The sequence below is a fragment of the Anabas testudineus genome, chromosome 13 (assembly GCF_900324465.2).
Source record: "Anabas testudineus chromosome 13, fAnaTes1.2, whole genome shotgun sequence".
NCBI lineage: Eukaryota > Metazoa > Chordata > Actinopteri > Anabantiformes > Anabantidae > Anabas > Anabas testudineus.
The window spans coordinates 24,671,446-24,692,054 of NC_046622.1; the positions used below are offsets into that span (position 1 = coordinate 24,671,446).

At 39.8% G+C, this 20,609-nt stretch overlaps 1 protein-coding gene across 1 annotated transcript; it reads right to left on the reverse strand.

Moving 5' to 3' along the window:
- Positions 1-1,731: 1,731 nt before the first annotated feature.
- tbx4 (T-box transcription factor 4) lies at positions 1,732-20,062 on the reverse strand. The gene is made up of 9 exons (XM_026376699.1): positions 19,863-20,062; positions 16,196-16,341; positions 15,846-15,940; positions 8,836-8,955; positions 7,921-8,068; positions 4,310-4,462; positions 3,738-3,826; positions 3,265-3,500; positions 1,732-3,163 (listed from the first exon to the last, which is right to left on the reverse strand). Exons 2-9 carry the CDS (start codon positions 16,337-16,339, stop codon positions 2,508-2,510), a joined length of 1,641 nt encoding a protein of 546 aa, XP_026232484.1. The 5' UTR covers positions 16,340-16,341; positions 19,863-20,062; the 3' UTR covers positions 1,732-2,507.
- Between the last annotated feature and the right edge of the window lie 547 nt (positions 20,063-20,609).

Consider the following 20,609-nt stretch of genomic DNA (forward strand, 5'->3'; position numbering starts at 1 on the left):
ATTATTTTATAAGTCTACTTGATTATGAGAAAACCCTTTTGCAATTGTGTTGCTCAGCTGAAAATAGTTGTACTAATGGAACAAACAAGGGAGCATGGCATTCTTAAGGTTAGTTTAGTATCTGAACATCAGCAGTTGTTTGCAGATTCCAATTGGTACCAATAGTCTGAAAGACGAGAGACCAGTAAATGTTAAACGGTCTGCACTTATATAGCGCTTTTCTACCTAGCTGGTACTCAAAGCGCTTTACACTGCATCTCATTCACCTATTCACTCATCGATGGCAGAGCTGCTATGCAACTGACCTGACTCACCGGAGTCAACTAGGGGTTCAGTATCTTGCCCAAGGACACTTAGCATGTGACATGGCAGCCGGGAATCAAACCACCAATCCTATGATTGACAGACAACTGCGCTATCTATTGAGCCACAGCCACCCCAAGTCTATAAAGAAAGGGAAGGAAGGCTACTCAAATGTAGAATTATGCTGTTAACTACTCACAAACTGGCTCTAACAGGGACAGAAAAAGAAATGGGTGTCCCAGATGCACAACTGTGCAAGAAGACAAATATCTGAGAGTGTGTAGTTTATGACAAAGACACCTCAAACGTCCTCAACGGGCAGCTGCACTTAATAGTACACTTCAAACACTAGTGTCAACATGAACAGTGAAGAGGAGACTTCAGGATGCTGGACTTCATGGCAGACTTGCCAAGAAAATGCCATATCTCAGACTGGCCAATAACTAATAATAATAATAACTGGCCATAAACATAACACTGAGATGGGCAAAAAAGCACAGACATTGCACACTGGAAGACTAAAAGAATGTGTTGTCTACAGATCACTCCAAGTTTGAGGTCTTCGGATCAGGCAGAGAAATATTTGTGAGATGTAGAACAAATGAAAAGATGCTAGAACAGTGCTTAATATCTTTAGTCAAGCATGGTGGAGGCAGTGTGATGGTCTGGAGGTGGTAAAATAGGAGATTTGTAAGGAGTGGAAGGAAAGCTATCAAAATTGACAGTTAGGGGCGGCAGTAGCTCAGGTGGTCGAGCAGTCGCCTATGAACCCCAGGGTGAGTGGTTCAATTCCTGGTTCTTCCTGGCTACTTGCTGAGATGTCCTTGGACAAGACACAGAAACCCCGTAGTGTAGTGCTGACATACTGTCTAGCAGCTGTCCAGCCACAATTTCTCCAAGGGGATCAATAAAGTATTCATCATTATTAGAATGTCTAAGATCTGTCCTGTTCCTTTGCTATTCCTACTAATATAATGTGTGTTTCCTTGGAAAACAATAAAATATCTAAGTGATCCCAAACATTTGAGCAGAAGTGTATATCCTTCCATTCTCCTGCTGGAAACCCCCCCCTCACCAAATGTGTATTTTTTCTGTAAGCCTGTTGGAATGGATACATAATGAGGCTGTAGAATACACACAGTGTTGATATTTTCTATTGAAACTTTGACCTTATCACTTTCTACAATGAAGCACCAAGCATTGACATAGTTGTTAGAGGTTACTGGGAAACCTTAAAGCCTTAAATGTATATGTAATATTTAAAGTTATCTATAAATGTTATATAATGTATTATTCATGTTTTTAGTAGTGTGCAGTCTTCTGCCAATAAGAATTGTGTTTTATTTTTTAGCTTTATATTAGTCTTTAATGTCTACATAGGAAGCAGATCTGCTTTCATGGAGACCATGTCTCTACAGTAGCCTAGAATGGACGAACCAAACACTGTTTGTTTTTAGGGGAATTTAGCAATTTCACATTGAAGTAGTAGCTTCTAATTTAATGATGCTATAGCATTAGTGATGCTCCTCTCAGAGACCCATTCATAAAAATGCCTCATTGTTCTTTTAGAGGGGGTTACTAGGTTTATCTGTGAAATAATCACTATGATAACATTATGATCAGCAGATCAGATTCAAACTTCCTTCCCCAAATTTCCTTTTGCATGTGTGGACTAGGTTGGGTAGTATTCACTTATTGAAATTGCTTTATATTGATAAAAAGAGCAAGTACTAAAGAAGTCAAAGCTCTTTCGTGAACGTGCTATTCATAACATGGCACCTGACAGACACCGTAAGGTCTCTCACATTTGGATAGGCGGGCGTGGGGGGGTATTCAGATGCTTGCAAACTGCAATCGCATTGCTAATTCGTACACACTGCAGAACTAACTTTTACACACTGCACCTTTAAGCGTAATGCTCTCTTTAATATAGTTCAAGAAAACCACCTTACTGTACCGGATCACAGGTTTATGGTACATATGCTACACATCACAACAGGAGGTCAAACACTGTTCTTCATGTACAGTGTTATATTTTATAGTTGTTTCATGGACGTAAATGACTTTGGAGTGCAATCTGGCAATGATGATGACTATAGTTCATTACCCTTGCTTGACATTGGCATCCCACACTGGGGTTTAGGAAATGTTGATTTATTTCTAAGTTTTACATTATTCAAAACTGTGTTTTCCAATGCTCCACATTAGCTGTCAGTCCAGTGAGTCCCTGTACTGCTCAACTCCACTTGGTATTGATAGGTTGGATCCCTGATGGATATAGTGCCTTGTGTGGGATAAGCTGAGAAATCTCTATGAGGCCGGAGCGGTGAACCTGGCTTTTTGTGATACAGAGATGGATTGCCTGACCTGTCTCTGGATCCTGGAACAGCTGGAGAGCATGAGGAAGAGGAGGTGGATGCATGTATGACAGGCAGACCTCTCTGGACCGAAGCAGAATTGTAGACACCCAAGTCAGCCTGTGATCTTGACACCATGGATGACGTGGGGTGTGGTACCACAGGTGTGTGTGTGGCAGCATTGGTAAAGTGAGCTGAGAAGGGCTGATAGGGGATACCCTCCATACTATAGCGAGGGTAGGGCTGCACTGTAGCCCACATGTTACAATTTATTGAAGGGGAGTTGGCCAGCTCATCTGTGTCCCCTGCTCCAGATCCAGACTCTGTTTCCATGCTACCATACATACAAGCTTCCCTGGAAGTGATTGCCTCAGTGCAATATGGATGAGACAGTAGGGAGGATTCATAAGAGGGAGCTGAACGAAAGTAATGCTCCTCTGAGCCTGCAGATGATGTCTCCAGGTATGGCCGCTTACATCCGAGCTCCAGGTGTCGGCCATTATCTGCAAAGTGATATAGTTAACCGCAATGTTTTTAAATGAAGAAAGTGAAGTGAGTAGGCCATGTCATGTATAGCTCTGTGATTGAGTGGCTAAGAACACACCTCTGTGTTTGAAACAGTGGTACAGGAGGCTGGGATCTCTGCTCTGAGGGAAGTGGCTGGAGATGGGATCTTGAGGGTCTGAACTAGACAGAGGAACCCCAGTCTCATACTGGTAAGAAGACAGAACTTGAGTGTGTCCTGTTAGAACTCCTGCTCCAAGCTTCCCTGCGAGGTGACTATGTGAGGAGAGTAGCCTCTGGCGAACCACGTTCTTTGAAATCACAGGATAGTCTTTCCTATACATCAATACCAGCAAAAAGAAAGAAGCAGAATCAGTTTGGCACATCTACTATTCCACTGAACAAAGTCTTTCAAGGAGGTGAAGTAGGTTCTCATATCCAGACACAAAAACACACTCCCTAAGATCTCATTTATATACACTTTATCAAATTTATGAGACATGTCTAGCATGCTAAATGGTTCAATAGGACAATTTTTCCTGGCTTTCCATTCTACATTTTGTGTAAACACACCCCTGTAGTCTTGAAACACGCAGGTCTCCTTCTTCACTACCTCGAAATCCTTTAGCAAATGGATTGTTTTCTATCTTCAGCTGAGTAATCTAGAAAAAAAAAAAGACATTCTGTTGAAAGCTCTCACTCACTTTGGTATTAACAAAACTATAGGCAAAGCAATCAGAGAAACGGGGTCTTTGCTCCAGTGGACAGCTTATTATGCAAATTACATGGGCCTTTTAAAATGTTGACAGAGGTAGCAGCAGCATTCCATTCAGATGAGTGCTGTGGCAGCAGGCATGCAGTGAGGCAGTAAACAGAGCACAAGTTCTAATGCAGCACCACAGTTAAAAGGGTGGGTTGGTTATACAGTGAAAAAAGTATTTTATGTGAGTGTAACAGTAGACACTTGTCTTCATGTGAATTTTATCAATCTACACCTAAAGACACCATTCATAATACAATTTAATTATTCCAACTTGTTTAAATGTGTGTAAATTAAGAACCGACATAAAAAGTTTACAAAATACTTCTGTAAAACCAGTTTATTTAACTTTATGCTTTTTCTGCACTTTTGATAGTTGCAGCACCTTGTGGTTTTGATACGAGGTTACCGAGATGAAGGCTGTCTCATGAAAGACATGAGTACAGTAGGCAGTGTTCTTGGATCCAAAGGCATTGTTTTCGTCGGCTTTGACTATATGTAGTCTGGGCTGGTACTTGTGCATAGAGTTCAGTATGATCTAAGGAGGGTAAGAGAAGACAACACATTTTATTTCGAAATCAGTGGAGGAACAGCACACTAAGAACAGTCACTATGGTGTGGTACAAACAAACTACTGTCAATATGTGAGATGCATACTTGCATTACCTCACTTGTTTTGCAGTGTTAGCTTGCTAAGGAAATGAACATGAACAGTCCCTGGTTGATAATAAAATCCATTACACAACAGAGGCATGCTGTAGCAGTCTGAAATAGTCCACCTCATGATAGTTTTTACTATTTCCACGGTGTCCAATCAACATGCTTTACATTCAGCATTAGGCTGTGCTTTTAATTGTTGTAATTGTTTTAATTATTCATTAGGTGGTTATTCATCAAACAATGCATAAAACTGTGGCTACTGATTCAATGAACACTGAGATGAGTTAAAGACCGGAAACATGAATCAAAAGTGGCAGTGATATAGGAAACATGACTCAAGAAAACACAAATACCAGGAAAATGGGTTACACAGAGCCAATGATGTCACAGGTCTACCTTACTTTATCAACACACTTGACTATCTTTGAGAATCCTCTGTAACTCTTTCCAGGGATATGCAAATCAACAACTCTTTATCTCTTTCTCTAAATATGTTTTTTGCAAGGCATGGTTCACATTAGCTGATGCTGTCTGTGAGTACCACACTGACTGTGGAATTACTTGTATTAGTTGCAGCTCTGTTTGCAACTCTGTGAGCGTCTGTTGACCTTAATTTCCAATTTACTTATCTATACTGGGAACCAAGCAAACCTCTGTTTTCTGTCTGATCATAATGGTTAGCACTGCTGCCTCCCAGCTAGGGGGGCTTGAATCCAGGCCAGCTGGCCAGGACTTTTCAGTGTGAAGGTTGCGTGTTCTTCCTATTCCTATTCCGTTTAAGGTGTTGGACTTGAAATCCAATTGACTTTCTCCACTTAGGCTTGAACCCTATTGAATCCAGCAATTGTTCTAGTTTTAGAGGCAAAACCTATCCTGTCCAAGTTTTTATTTGGGTGGCAGCAGCACAATTGTTACAGTACAATTGTTGGCTGTCTATCACCCCTAAGGTTGTTCCTAGCCATTTGTTGAAGTCTCCCTGGAAAAGGCACTGAACCCCCAAAATGTCTACAAAATCCCAACCCCTGGGGTTGGACAGAACTGGTACAGAATTGGAGAGAGTTGTCTCAGGAAGGGTGTGAAAAGGTCACCATCAATCCCCCCTTTATTGGTGGGGCAGCACGAGAAAAGGCGTCCAACCAAGTCTACTTGCAGAACACAATCCACTGATGCCATCAGCCAAACTCAGAATGCCCCGAATGGCGTTTGTCATCTGCACACTGTCCTCACTAATCAGTATATTTTCAGTGGTCCCTGACAGATCTTATCCTTGTCTAAAATGACTAAAACTAAAGTTAAAACTGTAATAAACTAAACAACAACAAATGGGTCCATGAAATAACTACTAAACTTAAGCCACTGGTGGAACTAACTAAAACAAAATGGAAATTTAGATGTCATGTAAAATAGGAACAAATTAAAAACATATAACTGTAAATGTTGTATCAGTTAGTTCAGTGAACACTTTCTCTGTATCATTCACTTCCATCACAATTGATGTGAAATCTGAGTACTGTTTATCACCATAGGTGGTAGCATGTGTTCAGCACACTCAGTGTTTAGGTTATATGTCTAGTTGCGCGTTGGCTCAATAGCATCAGTCTGCTCACTGCAGCCTAGTGCTCAGTGCTCAGTGAAGCGTTAGCAACAGTAGGGCAGGGTCATCACAAGTCTAGCTCTGTCAAGGCTGATAAGCATCAATCTCTGCACCTCGGCTCCTCTCCTCATTTGCCAGACACTCTTATGAGGAGCTTTCTCCTCCAGGGGGCTCCCAAACAGAGGCAAAGGTTGAAGAGGACACAGGGAGCTAGGCTCAGGTTGAACATCAAATGACCCCGCACCCGTTGCTGAGGGAGGCTGGAGACAGAGATAAGCTATTGGCTGGTTCAACGGAGGCTCTCCGTTGACCTGTGTCTACTCTGCTGTCTGGCTGCCATCTGAGGGTGATACTGGAGACTTTTGGGTGACTGTTTAAATTCAGCGATCAGGGAAGCATTCCTGAGATCAGAGAAGAGCTAAAGACAGAATCTGCTTTCATCTCTGTGATACAGCAGGGCATGATTATTTGCTTTGACCGATACAGTGGTTGGGATGGGTGCTTAAAAAAACAATAAATATTTTTTTTTAAGGACCCAACTCTGTTGCTAGATCATTAGTGTACTACTGTAGATATTTAATCTGGCTGGGATTAAACATTTAAAACTAAACAAACACAAATAAAATAAAGTAAATATATAAATAAAAAAATATTATATAATAGCTCTGCTATAGATAGCACTGGAACATAATCTTTCACTGATTATCACGTTAGGTTTCCTATAAAAACTTGAACATTGCAGTTTAGTTGCATAGTAAAGTCAATTTTAGAAGACAAAGTTGAATACTTTGGGATACATGACTGACGTATCCATAGTATATGAGCATTCAGTTGTTGGATAGGATCTAAACCTCTTGTCAGTGACTCTGGACTGTTCTTTGCATTTATTTAACTAACAGTGTGTGAAACAATTGACTTGACTAAAGGGAGTAAATCTATCTCAGGTCACTAATGTTTGTTTTTTCTCTTAAAACAGCACATACACAGACTTGGTGCAGTATATAGAGAAGACCAATTACGCTTGGCTTTGAATTACTTTGGGAAATAAAAGTCTCCAGTTATGTAGTACAATACGTAGCACACTTATTTCATCACGTACAAGAGGACTAGAACACAGAATTCCAAAACACTGACATTCTATATACCCCTAAAAAATGGTAGTACTTGGAAGCACTGGTCTGGGCGTCAGCTGGGCTCTGCCTGGTCTCGAACTTGCTCTGTCCTCATTACTCGCCCTTATCACTGGCTAGGCACTCAACTCAACCTGACAGCAGGCCCCGCCACTGATCTGAGAGGTTATGAACCTAATGAGCCTGCCCATTGATGGGATGGTTTCAGACAAGCTATCCCACAGTCCCCCTGGGGAGCGCTGCCACAGTCACACCCCTCACCTCTGCCTCCTCACTCTTTTCCTCTGTTCTGTTCTCTTATGCATTCCTTCACTTTCTTCCATCCCTTTTTGAGAAATTGGTCTGTGAAAAAGACCTCTACGATTTTGCTGTTTGTAGATCTATGAACTCAATATTTCACATCAGATAAAAGTATTTATTCAGATAAAAACTTACATTCTCACTGCAACGTTTGTGACTTGTATGTTCTCAAGTACATTAAGTACCACCATTGTAAAACTGTTAAGAAATGTTGCCCTGTTCTTAGATTTGAGCAATTACATGGTGAACCTTTGATGTAACCAAATAGAATGTTGGCAAAATAGAAAGTACAGATCTCCTTTAGGTACTCACATGTCCGAAAGGATCCAGGTGATTGTTTGTTAGCTTGAGTTTCTGAAACGAAATCAGTTGCCTCATCCAGTGAGCTCCAGTGGCTGGGGAATCTGGGTGCACATAGAGTCTTCCTGGCATTGCTGGTTCTGCCTTTCCAGCCACCATCCTAAAAACCCATCGAGAGACATGCAACAAACTGAGAGGGAATGAAGTAGCTCTACAGTATACCCAAGCTGCTTTCAATCACCAGAGCGCTCAACAGGTTTAGAGCGCCCGTATGCAGCACGGCCTTCAACCCCTTACAAATCCCTTGGACTGGAAGACACTGGCCTCTGCTAAATCATCATTACTAATTATACTTATGCTTAGGTGTTGCTGAGGAATACCGGAACCCACCAACTGTGGGTCATGCCACAAGAATGGAAGAATCAAATGCATCTTTTAAAAAGACTTATCCATTAAAGGCATGACTGAAGCAGTTGTCACTCCATCCCTCTATGTTAACAGAGGAGCTCTACATCAGTGCCATCAGCAGCAGTTCCTGGTAACACAGTCACTCTATGTAGCCACTGTAGCTGTCTATGAAGGCATCTGAAGTAATATACTAATAGCAATGTGACACTATGACACTACATGCAGAGACTGATGCAGGGCACAGCTGGGATACATCACATTACAAGTGGATGTGCACAGTGAAAATCTCACACACATTAGAACCTGTATTAGAAGTGATGGTATGCTGTAATAGCTGAACAAATAAATTGTATGCAGCACCTGTGTGTAGCTGAGCTCAGGGCTCATAGAAGCACTGTTCTATCTATTTAATTTTCAGATTCCTTTTTTCCACTAACATAATGCATAGAATTAAAGTAGACTAATAAGGATATGACACATTCATATATGAACTTGGCACAACTTGATTCACAAACTCACCACTTGTTATCACAGAACTTGTAGCGGTGGTCATCAGCTGGCACGATGTCAATTAGTAGGATGTACTTAGTTTTGGGGTTCATCCTGGTCACTTTGACCTTGTAGCTAGGAAACATCCTCCTGTTAAAGGATTACAAAGGGAAGACGTTAGAAATGCAAAGAACTTACCTAAGCTGTGTATTAACAGTTAATTTTTCTTATCTTTTAAAGAAAATGACCTGTTTCTGATTTAAACATAATTATTTTTTCTAAAACAGAAATCACTGTGCTTGGAAACTTTTAATAAGGATTTGATCTAAACTCTTTTTCATATACAACCACAACCACTTTCAAGATCTAACAAAAACAAACTTCTGCACAGTGTACTCACAGATCATGTGCTTAAGAAAGGATTCTGTGGGCCTTTAGAAACACTCGTGTGTGTAGGATAAGTGTAATATTGTCACAGATAGTTCAGATGAAGCTCCGATTAGCTCACTGACTGCTGCTCATTAATGTTCTTAAGGGATTGGGACGAGCAAGGTCCCACAAAGATCATGGGACTGACAGATGAGTAGGGTGTGAAGATGCCTCCTCTCAAACCTGAAATAACCTTTTCCTGAGCATTAAGTGGATAAAGCCTACCCCTACAAAGATTTCTCAGCTTTTGTTTTCAATATATCCTTAATGTCTAAATCTTTATATTTCAGGCCTGGAAATCATTTGTCTCCCTGCAGATGTTTATTTGGGAGAAGACTGAAACTCTTTCATACTTACTGAGACGCCATAAAAAGTACAGGAACACGCTCTCACAATCTTTCATCTTTTAAATGGCTTCAAACTAAAAGACAGAATATGCTAATATAGCAGTCAAGGCTATAAAAACACATGAAGAGAGATACCTTTCCTGACCTCTTCTGGGAAACCAAAAACGTTTTCATCTCATCTGCACCAAAGGAAACTTCGCAAAGGGTTTTACGCCCCCTTATAAAGCCCTAAGTGGTTTTTAATGGCATCCCAGATTGGACAACAATTTAGACAGCCGACTTGTCATTGCTCAAGAGGCTGCAGTCTATCTGTGGGTGCTGCCCATGGTAACGTGATCAGACATTGCAGCGCAATGCCTTGCATGCTTTCTGGGAAGATGCTGTTTTGATTGGTGCAAATACCCATCTTCAAAGGCTTGTAGTACCTGACACCATCTGATCATGTTACTGTTAATACTCCCTCACGTAAGAGAGAGAGAGAGAGGACAGGGATTGAGGGCAGGTAATTTAAATCTCTCTCTCAGGCTTCAAATCCAATCAGAAGAAGAGATCAGTCCTGGTATCATCCTCACTGAAAGATGGGTTAATCCAAGAGGAACATTCAAAACAGACCTCCGCTCATCTCCGACTCCACTCACAGACAGAGCAGATGGACGCCTGTGTCAACACATGTGGCTTTCGGATTTGTATAAGAAACAGAACCCTTCACCTAAGGGCTCTGCTACTGCACAATGTTTAAGTGAGTCTTAATCACCTAACAGACATTCTCCAAAGGATGGACAGAACGCCTGCTGTCATTAGACACAATGAATCATACAAATGAGGATTACACACTTTCAGACAGTCTGTAACTACTGTGTAACTAAGTAATTGTAGTGTCATACACATCATACACATCTTTTATTTTAGTAATGCATACTCACAACTCGGTTGCTAAACTATAATCTCGACAAGGGCACCATAAATGCTAGAAACTGGCTCTGCTAAGACCCTCAGGCTGACACAACATGACAACAAATGAGGGTGTAGCATCATTTTAAGGCAGTTATGTGTCTTCTCTTGGTTGTTTTATGTTACTTTGTGATTTTATTTTATTCATAATTGTTCTATAATGTGGTCGTTTGGTGTGTCTGATCATTTATTTATACTTTTGACTATTTACGGTTGTTACCTGTCTCTTATTGGGTGTTTTGTATCTTCATAGAAATGCTGTGTGTCTTTACTAAGATCTGTGATATTCAAACAAGACATATCAACACCCACATCATACACATGAAAGAGTGGTTCACACAAATCTAACCACTAATGTCCACAATACATAGCAAAAGCATTACATCTGCTGCTGGAGTAAAGGAGTGTCAGCCCCTGCTGGTATTTTACCTTTCATGCAGGAGGACAAGCCAACAAAATGGCATATTAATCCCTGCATGAACATCCAGTGTAAAGGAGGCTCACGTGTCTGTCTGGGATCATAGATATATACATAAAACATAGTATACTGTATCCGGGTGCTGGGTAAATGCTACATCTTTTATAAACATTGCTATTGCAACTCAGGACAATTCATTTTTGAAAGCATATAACATAGTGTCATACATATACATGCTGTACATACACGTAGAGTGAGTTTAAGGTGGATCATGAGAAATGAAAGTGAGAGAGTGTATGTATGATATCAGTGTCAGAGTGTGTGTGTTTCTGTGCCCAGCCAGCTGTTTCTTTTAACAATCCCACATGTTTAGGCCCTCCAGTGATCCATTCCCTCTCTGGGAATCTCCAGTACCATGGTGAGATCAAAAGAAGTGTTGGTTTGAGGGAGGGGGGATGATGAAGCGCTACAACCTAGCAGTCTCAGCCTATTGTGGGCGCCAGATTCCTCTTATCAAGCCGCCACTGCTCTCTTGACGGACTGTGTACAAAGAGGGAGAGTGAGGGAAGAGCTGCACTGGGTGCTTTGGAGAGGGAGTATTATGCCTGGACAATGACACTCACAATAACAAGTCTTCTAGGCTCAGTTAGGTGCTGCACAGGAGTGGACTGAACTAGTTTAATCTTGGAGTGTTGGGAAAAATATGGGATCCACTGAGTGACAGTCTGGTTGTTTTGCATCTGTATCTCTTCCCCTGCCGCCTCTGCACTGACCTTCCTCAGTTACAGCACTCCTTTATTATTTCTGTTTATATATATATATATATATATATATATATATATATATATATATATATATATATATATATATAGCTATATATCTATATACACACATTTTAATTCATCTTTCTGTCCATATACTTTTGAAGTTGTCAGAAACACATCCCACATGCAAAAGGTTCAGCCAAATTCGAGCAGCTTTCAGACACTGCTGAAAAACATCATAAAACAAAGTTAATCCTGACTGTCTGCAGTTTAACCTGACACTCAATTTATCTCACAATGTTTAAAATGATACACGTAACACTTAACATTTTGACATGGCTATGAAATGTCTATTTTAGCCCTCATTTTGACAGCCGTTCTGCTGGCATCAAACTCAACACCCTGCAGATCCAACCTCGCAATTGTTTCCACTCTTTTCTCTTGACCTTTGACTTTTCATTTTCTCACACTACCACATAGTAACTCATCGTCTCATACTGCATCACACACTGAATTCAGACTCTTTTTCAACAGTTTTGGTCTTCTTGTCTATTCAGACTGAGGCTGAATGTTTCTAGCCACACCTGTATAGTGCAATATATTGTACAGCACAAGCAGAGCTGCAATCATTTTCCAACAAGTCCTCAATTTTACAATCTTATCAAAACGTTTGTTTTTGGGCTCTTAGGTGGGGTCAAGACCCCTCAAGAGATGAAAATAAATAAATGATGGGCTCCAGTTTATTGACATTGAAAAAGACATAACTGAGTTCTTCTGTTTTCTTCAACCCATTCACTTCTTTTAAAATGATTTACAGTAAATGTAACTATCTGAGAAGATAATAAAGTCCTAGTTTAACTACATGAAACTCCAGCCTTCAGGAAGTGGTGGCTTCATTTAAAAGGATCTTAAGCAAGATTGGCTGGAAACAACAGAGCTAAACCAATTTTTCAAAATCTGTTTCTAATAGTTGTTCTGTGAAGTCATTGTGTTGTTGAAGCTAGTTATAAAACACTTTAACATCTGACTAACACACTTTAAAAAAATCAGTTTTCAGAGATTGATCAGAAAGAAATACTATGAAAAAGATGAACCACACAAACTGTTATCTTTTCTGGCAGCATGCAGGGCGGCAGACTTGCCACTACTACAACTACTGCTCTTACTCTTAGTACTGCACATTTAAACTAACAAAATACAATTAAGGTAAAAAAGCTATCTGTCCAAGGAAGCCTTGACTCACTGATTGGTTGACATGAATTTGCTCAAAGGGAAATGTCAGTGTGAACATTGCTATGTAATAATAGTGAATTCTTAAAAATAGTAAATGAGTATTTTGGTTTATCTAAACTCGTTTCCACAAATCACTTTGAATTTGTGCTAGTTTGGCATTCACCAGGGCTCTGTTTATGGAACAGAACAGTTTTTGTGTAGAAAATTATATTATGTTATTATATATAATTATGCAGATTGATTTAGACTTATAATTATGTAGTGAGGGTAATGATTCTTCCAATCCAAAGTTCGAGCTTTTGTAGAACGAATGGTGGTGGTTGCTTTCCGCAACTCCAGCACTTTAGTTAAGCTTTGGGAAAGACCACAGTTTGGTTTAACTGTAAAAAAGTGTCTGAAGCTAACGTCTTTTTCTATCCTTATCCAACATATTTAGTTGTCTGATAGAGATCAAATGTATAACTATGCTATAATCATGACAAGTATTGCAAGATCAAATATTTGGGTGCAGAACTAGTATGTTTCCTAAGAACATTTTACTGATACCTTCTATATAAACGTATTTGTGAACTGACAAATATCTTGGTTAACAACAACTATTTTCTTTGTGACATTAATAGAAAATCTAATCCAGTCTCAGAGCTGTTTCCTTTAAAAAGTGCAATACTTGCTGTAACATTGTAGTTGTGCAATGTTGTGAAAGGAAAAGCAAGACTTTTAACCATAGAAGCAGCATTGCTCCTGGCTGGTTCCACCACTTTAGTGCAACTACCTACAAGATTGCTATGAAGTTGTCTTCTTGTGATTTCTAAAGAATGAATCCAAGTGACTCTGGTGATCCCCAGACCTTCCCTTTAGCACCATTTGGAGCTCCTTAGTCAATTTTTATAAAATCTGTTAAGGCTTAATCAACTATGACTATTACTTATTTACTTCTGTCTAAATATTTGACTCTCTGATCAAGCAGAACTCAACTTGACAGACAATTGCAGTAAACAGGCCTAAATAAAAGACTCTGATTACAGGAAATACAATGTTGCTTTAAATTACATCATAACAACATCTGACAGGACTAAAGTAAATTAATATATACTATTATGAACGTATCAGTGATGTCTGATATATAATTTTTATACATAATTTTCTCTAGTCTGTGATTATTATATGACATTTGATTGATTAGGTCATCACAGGAAACTAGTTTTACTGAATTGAAAGGTGTTTATGTACAGGATACTTTATAAAAACATCAGATTTATTGCAGTGTTTTTCCAAAGCAGGCTCTTTACTATAACCAATATGGTGTATAGTCTATAGTATATCTGCATGCACTAATTATAACATACTGTATGTAAATAATTAAGTCTTGTTTAATATAATTTAATGTTGTAGAGTTGTTGTTTCTGAAGAATGAAGCCAGTTTTTCTGTGAACTTGCAGTAGACATGGTGTAGACAGCCTGTAGGCAAAGTCAGACAGGTTCCCAGCACAGCTGCATGGCTAAACCTCACAGCCCTTCAAAGGGCTTTAAGAATTCAGAGCCCACTTTATCAGCTGGACAAGGGAAAGCCCATCTCTTGCAGATATGCAGCATTAAAGAAAATATATGGTGACCTTTTACATTTTTTTACTAGAAAAAGAATTCCCTAAGGAATGAGAGGCGGAGGTCGATTTGAGAGTGTACTCATTCTCTGGTTAATGTCCAAAGGCCACACTATCTAATCCTCAGGTTGCATTAAATCCAACAAGCCGAGCAGTCATTTGTGTTTTCAATTATGTAGTCCCTACTGCAGGAACCTTATGCCTCTTCCTGAAAGACTTTAGAACTGCTATACGTTACAATTATCTGTGTGAACACATGGCCACAGAAAGCTATATAATAAAAAGCTATACTCATTAAGCTAAATAAATCCATAATTTAATAAACACTTTCTCTTTAATTTTCTACACATTTTAAACTTTTATAGAACAGAATAGAAGCAACTTTTATCCTAGTATGTGACATATACACTTGTAATGGCAGAAGCTGAACTACAGCAAAACTGCCCAAGAAGAAAATCACAGTAGGTTATCTGATGCAACTTAGAAACACTGGTAAAACAATGAAATGATTACATAAAGAAATAATCATGTGTCTGCAAAACAATGCTACACAGCTGAGTTTAGCTGGAGTCTTCCAGAAGATAGATTGCATGTGTCTGACTGATGGAGGAACTGCACATGGGTATCGCACCAAGCAGGTTTGCTCAGTTGGCAGGGTATCTTGTAAAATAGCAACAACCTCCCTGAACTTTTAACAAATAGTAATAATCAATACTCATGACTAATTAACACCTAGTGCAGTATATTCAAATTTCAAGATTGAAAACATTAAAAACCTTAGTCATAATTTTCACAGGTAAACTGAAACAATGTAGTTTGATGGAATAAACCTGATAAAAAAACAAAACATAAAAAAAAAACAAATAAACTTTAAACTTTAACCTCGATTGTAGTTTCAGTAATTAACTCTACAGTCATTGACAAGAATGTCATTTAACTATTCAAGGAACTATGTAAATCCGAACAGAACTGGTCGTTTAAAGCTGTACTTTCGCCTTATCCTGTTCATTTATTTATTAAAAATCCAATATTAGATCACTAATACTAATGTTTTTTTTTATGTTTTCTTAACCTGTATTTTTACAATGTTGTTACTTTTACCTGAGTAAAACTACTTCCACCAGGGATTTTTAAGGACATTTCTAACAGAATTAACAGGTGAGACGTGGGTTAGAGACACAACATAAACATAAAAAGTTAAATCAAATGCTAACCTACAAATAACTGAATAATATTTCTTTCTTTGGGTGTGGACGGCACTGTTTTTAGCAGATGGGTGTTTTACTGCTTTACTAACCTGCCTGCTTTAGTGATGATCATCTCTGTGCCGGCCTCATGGAACTTCTTCCACAGTTCCCTCTCATGAAGGACTACCTTAATGTTCTCAATGTTCTGAGAAGAAGAATGGAAATCACTGCTATACACAATACCACAGCATCTTCTACAATTGAGGTAATTTCATTTCATTTAAAATGAAAACATTACCATTAACAACATTTGACCAAGTTCCAATTTTAAAAACCTGATTAAGTTATTAAATGTAATGTAATTTAAATTACTGCATCCAGAGAATAATCCTTGCAGAATTCAGTCTGCCGTCATAAGACGCAACTGTGTGTGTTTGGTATATAGGGTCTGTGTGTGTACCTGTTCTGGCTCACTGGAGTTGGGAAGGGCAGGAGCTGTGGACAGGCCCAGTGGTGACTGGTCTGGAAGGAGATCCGTCTCCGTGCCGGCCTGGACTCGGCTCATACATTCATCCGTCACAGCTGTAGCCTTCTCCTGCAGCATCTCTGCAGGATTAGACAAATACTCAGCTGTCAGACTTATCAGGCAGAGAAAGTACGGAGAAATGTCCACTGTACATCAGACTACATATACATGTTATTATTCCCATAATATTACAGTAAATATAGAAATGCAACATTAGTTACTTCACTGCCATCAAATGCTGCTTAAATGCGCATAAAAAGTGTGCAGCCTGTGGACAGTTGTTACAGATTCTTTTTCATCTGGACACGAGCTACCATTAAGTTATCTACATTTTTCTTTATTCATTTTACATTTTACTAGAGAATACACTAGATTATTAATTATGTCATGGCTGTGAAAAGTGGCATTAACCCATGAAGCAGTTTTAAATGACTGTTGGTGTTAGTTGAACGACTGTCACTCATAACTACGATTTACTGACACACCTCCAAAATTTACCCTCAGTAATATTTTATTTACAGCACTCAAATATAAATAATAATTAATGTTGCTGTTTCTTAGCACATTGTCCTGCCCAGTGACTTTTTTTTATTAATATAATCCATCCCTTCCTTGGCATTAGCTGTTGTGTTTTAGTACAATGTATTTATATAAAAACTTGAAAAATCATAAATATGATTTGCATTAACAAGTCCAGTGAATTTAAAAGCAAACATGTCAAATTTAGATTTAAAGAATTATCATTTTTTTCTGGCCTTGGCTACGTCACCAAGTGTTTGTCAATCAAAAATGTTTGTTTTCTCAGTGTGAAGCAGCTCACTCGTTACTGGAATGGATGCCCAGACACCTGTTGCTGTTGTTTGTGAGAGTCTGGCAAAGTAGCATGAAGGTGGAAAACGAGTTCACTTCAATCAAATAAGACTTAGAGAAGCACGACTAGAAAACTCATAAAAAACATCCACAGTTCACACAACTGAGGACCCAATTTCTTAGCCTCAGTATTTGTTACTATTTAAAATTATTTTAATAATTATGCATTATGCACACACACACACACACACACACACACACACACACACACACACACACACACACACACACACAGGTCAGGTCGACATTTAACTTCAAATTTATTCAAAAATGTTCCGTGTGAAGAAGTCCTACCATTTTCTGGAAATACTCCTTGTACCCTTTTATGCATTATAAAAAGATTTTCATTGCTTAGAACTAGAATTACACTAGTGCCCTGGTTTGAAGGGCATATTTGAGTGCTGTAGTCATAAGATAGTAGGTGTAAACTGAAAACAGTCGAAAAGTATGAATTTGATCTTAACAGGAAAAAAGCAAAGCTGAACAAAAAAGACAAAAAGGGAGATTAATTTAGTGCGAGTGAAAACGGAGGATGTGTTTTTCTTTCTACGTCCTCCTGTGTTTCACACCTACAGATCCACTGCACACTGCCTTTCCCTGTGCTTCGTAACCGGCCATGTGTGTCTCTGTCTCTGAGCTCCAGAATGAGGCTCAGTTTTCTGCAGAGGCCGAGATCACAGGTGATGTGTTCACTAAATAAAATCTGCTTTAAACACGTTTACTTTATTAGGAATGCCCTTTGTTAAAGCACAACAACACTTCACACTGACATATTTCGTATTCCCACTGCGTGTTGCTTGAGCTACTGTGTTTCAGACTGGCTCTAAGTTCTCATGACTCTCCTAAAACTTTATCACGTTCTCAATTATCTTAACTACCAATCTCAGTAGGAAATAAGGCGAAACTGCCCAAATTAAGTCAGTGTAAAACATGTTGCTTTCTTCTCTCTGCCACTGAAGCCCCAGCATGGCTCACTCTTCAGGAGACTGTAAACACAAAGCGGCCGCTCTCTTAGCCATGAAAGTGGAGAGGCGGTGTTCCATGTAAACTGATGGAGACATTTGTGAAAGCTAATAAAGATAAGGCTTGAAAGAAACAACCAACCTGGGCCAAACATTGGTCCTGTTTAACTGAGCAGCAGGAGCCACTGCCTTGTTTCTGTTTCTGTTTCTCTCACTGTGGACATGCACACATATAGACAGTAGTTTGAGTGCAGACATGTTCTACTTATGTGTGAAATCCTCAAGTGAGTCTGACTTTCCTGCTATTTGTACAAGATTTTCTTTAAGACAATCTGCTTGTTAAACAAACAGTGTAGTTTAAAAAGAAGTAAAACCTGAGCAGCAGGAACAGTGAGGATCCTTTACGCAGGATCATCACATCTGACGGGCTGGAAAACTACCGAATCGTAAAGATGTCGTGAAAAGGTTTAGAGAAATACAACTGAGCCTGCCACACATTGGGCTACACGTTTAGTGTAAGGCTCTACTGTTATTTCCCCAGTTTTTGGTAAAGGTCACATGGTCTGGCCACTATCAGCATGCACCATGTCCTACACTGAGCGTTATTCAAATCCTCTCCAGAGCTGTGTAGATTTTTAAAGTACAAACAAGTCTTGAAACAAAATAAAACACAACAAGCCTTATGTGTGTGTGTGTGTGTGTGTGTATGTGTGTGTGTGTGTCATGTAAGAGACATGAAGACTGCTGAGGGTAAAACATTTCAATCTGCCGCCATTTTGTGTCTGCGGCTACAAGAAATCCTGAGCACAAACAGTGAAGGATTCTCTCGCATGTGCACAGGTTGACAGCGTTCTGCTGCTAGTCGCCACAGAAAACCACTTTCAGGAAAATCACAGTAACATGATGGCATGGCCGGGCTAGATGGAAGCAGAGGCCTGCTGCTTAACTGAACATGACAACATTTATTTCACAGGCTGGTTGACAGTGACCTTCACAAGAAGGCCACACCAACTCCAGCAGTGCTCAAAGCTTGTTTTCCACGTCTGCTGCACAGAAAAGAAAAAGACCACGAAAAGCTGCCACACCATCCTGCCCATTAAAAAACGCAAAGCCTGAAATTAAAACAACATTTACGCCATTATTCCATTATCCTACATTAAAACTATCATCTACTAACAACTGTACAAATTAAATAGTTATTAATTATTATTTTTATATGTGAATTATTATTATTACTAAGACCTTGTAATTATTTATGGGGTAAATAATAATAATAATAATAATAATAATAATAATAAATAATATATTATTAAAAATGTTATGAGAAAAAGAATAAAATCTAGCTTGCATTTGTAAATCTGACCAATAGCCTCTTTTTGAGTTTGATTTCGTTGTTGTTATTACAAAACAACAACAAAAACAACAAATAGAAAATAAATAAAAGAAATAAACAGAACGAGAAGCAGGTACTAGTGTGCGTAGAGGAGGAAAGACTGCTTCTCTGCTGCTACGTGTCTCCCTGCTCCGTCTCATCACTGTCACGTTCAAATCCTCCTCTGCAGGTCGGCGTGCAGCGGAACTTCAGTGCTCTAATTCTCGCTCACAGAGGATGACACTGGATTGTAAAGCCTTCCTATCCTCTCACAACGTCTCCTTAATAGGCTACTCCCGCCTGAGGCAGACTGCGCTGTTTACAAGCAAGCAGATAATCAGCAGATAATCAATTTACAGTGCAGCTAATCAGCTGCACAGACATGTCTCCACTGTACCTCACGCACTCAGCTATCATCTGCTTAAATCCATCCCTGTGCGCCGCAGCTCCGTTCAGCCTGGAAACAGCGGGGTGTCCTTCCTACAGACTCCACACGTGGGCCTCTGCTCCGGCGGCGCTCTGGAGGCGGCGGCGGCTTCTCGGCTGGCTAGTGTCGGTGTGCGGCTCCGGCTGCCGTAGTGCCTTCCAGCCTCTCCAGCACCGAGCTGCGTTCTGCGCCTGTGCGCTGCTCGCTGAGCTCTGAGGGGAAAACTCAGTGGGCTGTTTTCTTGGAATCAGACACACGCACGCGCCCCCCCCCCCTGACCCCCCCCCCCCCCCCCCCCCCCCCACACACACACACACACACACACACACCAAACCCAGTGCTGTGTGTGAGGGAAATCTGTCCCCCGCTTCTCTCCCCGATGTGGCACTGACACTGCGGCGGGGCAGCGGCTGTGCCATCCCCGCCATCTACCATCTGGCCTAGTGCGTGTTGAGGAAAAATATAACAGAGCAGTGTTTGTATGTCATCAGTCCCCACATCAACACGGAGGACCTGCCCGAATCAACCAGTCAATACTCAGATAACGCTGATATAATGATGCCTTTCACTCACTATGACATACTGTTCACTGTTAACTAATGCAATGCATCCAAACCAGTAATCACCCACATCTTCGATGAACAGCTTAAAATAATAATGCCTTCATAATAACCGAGGAAAATACGACTTTGCAGAATCACTATCAATACAAATCAT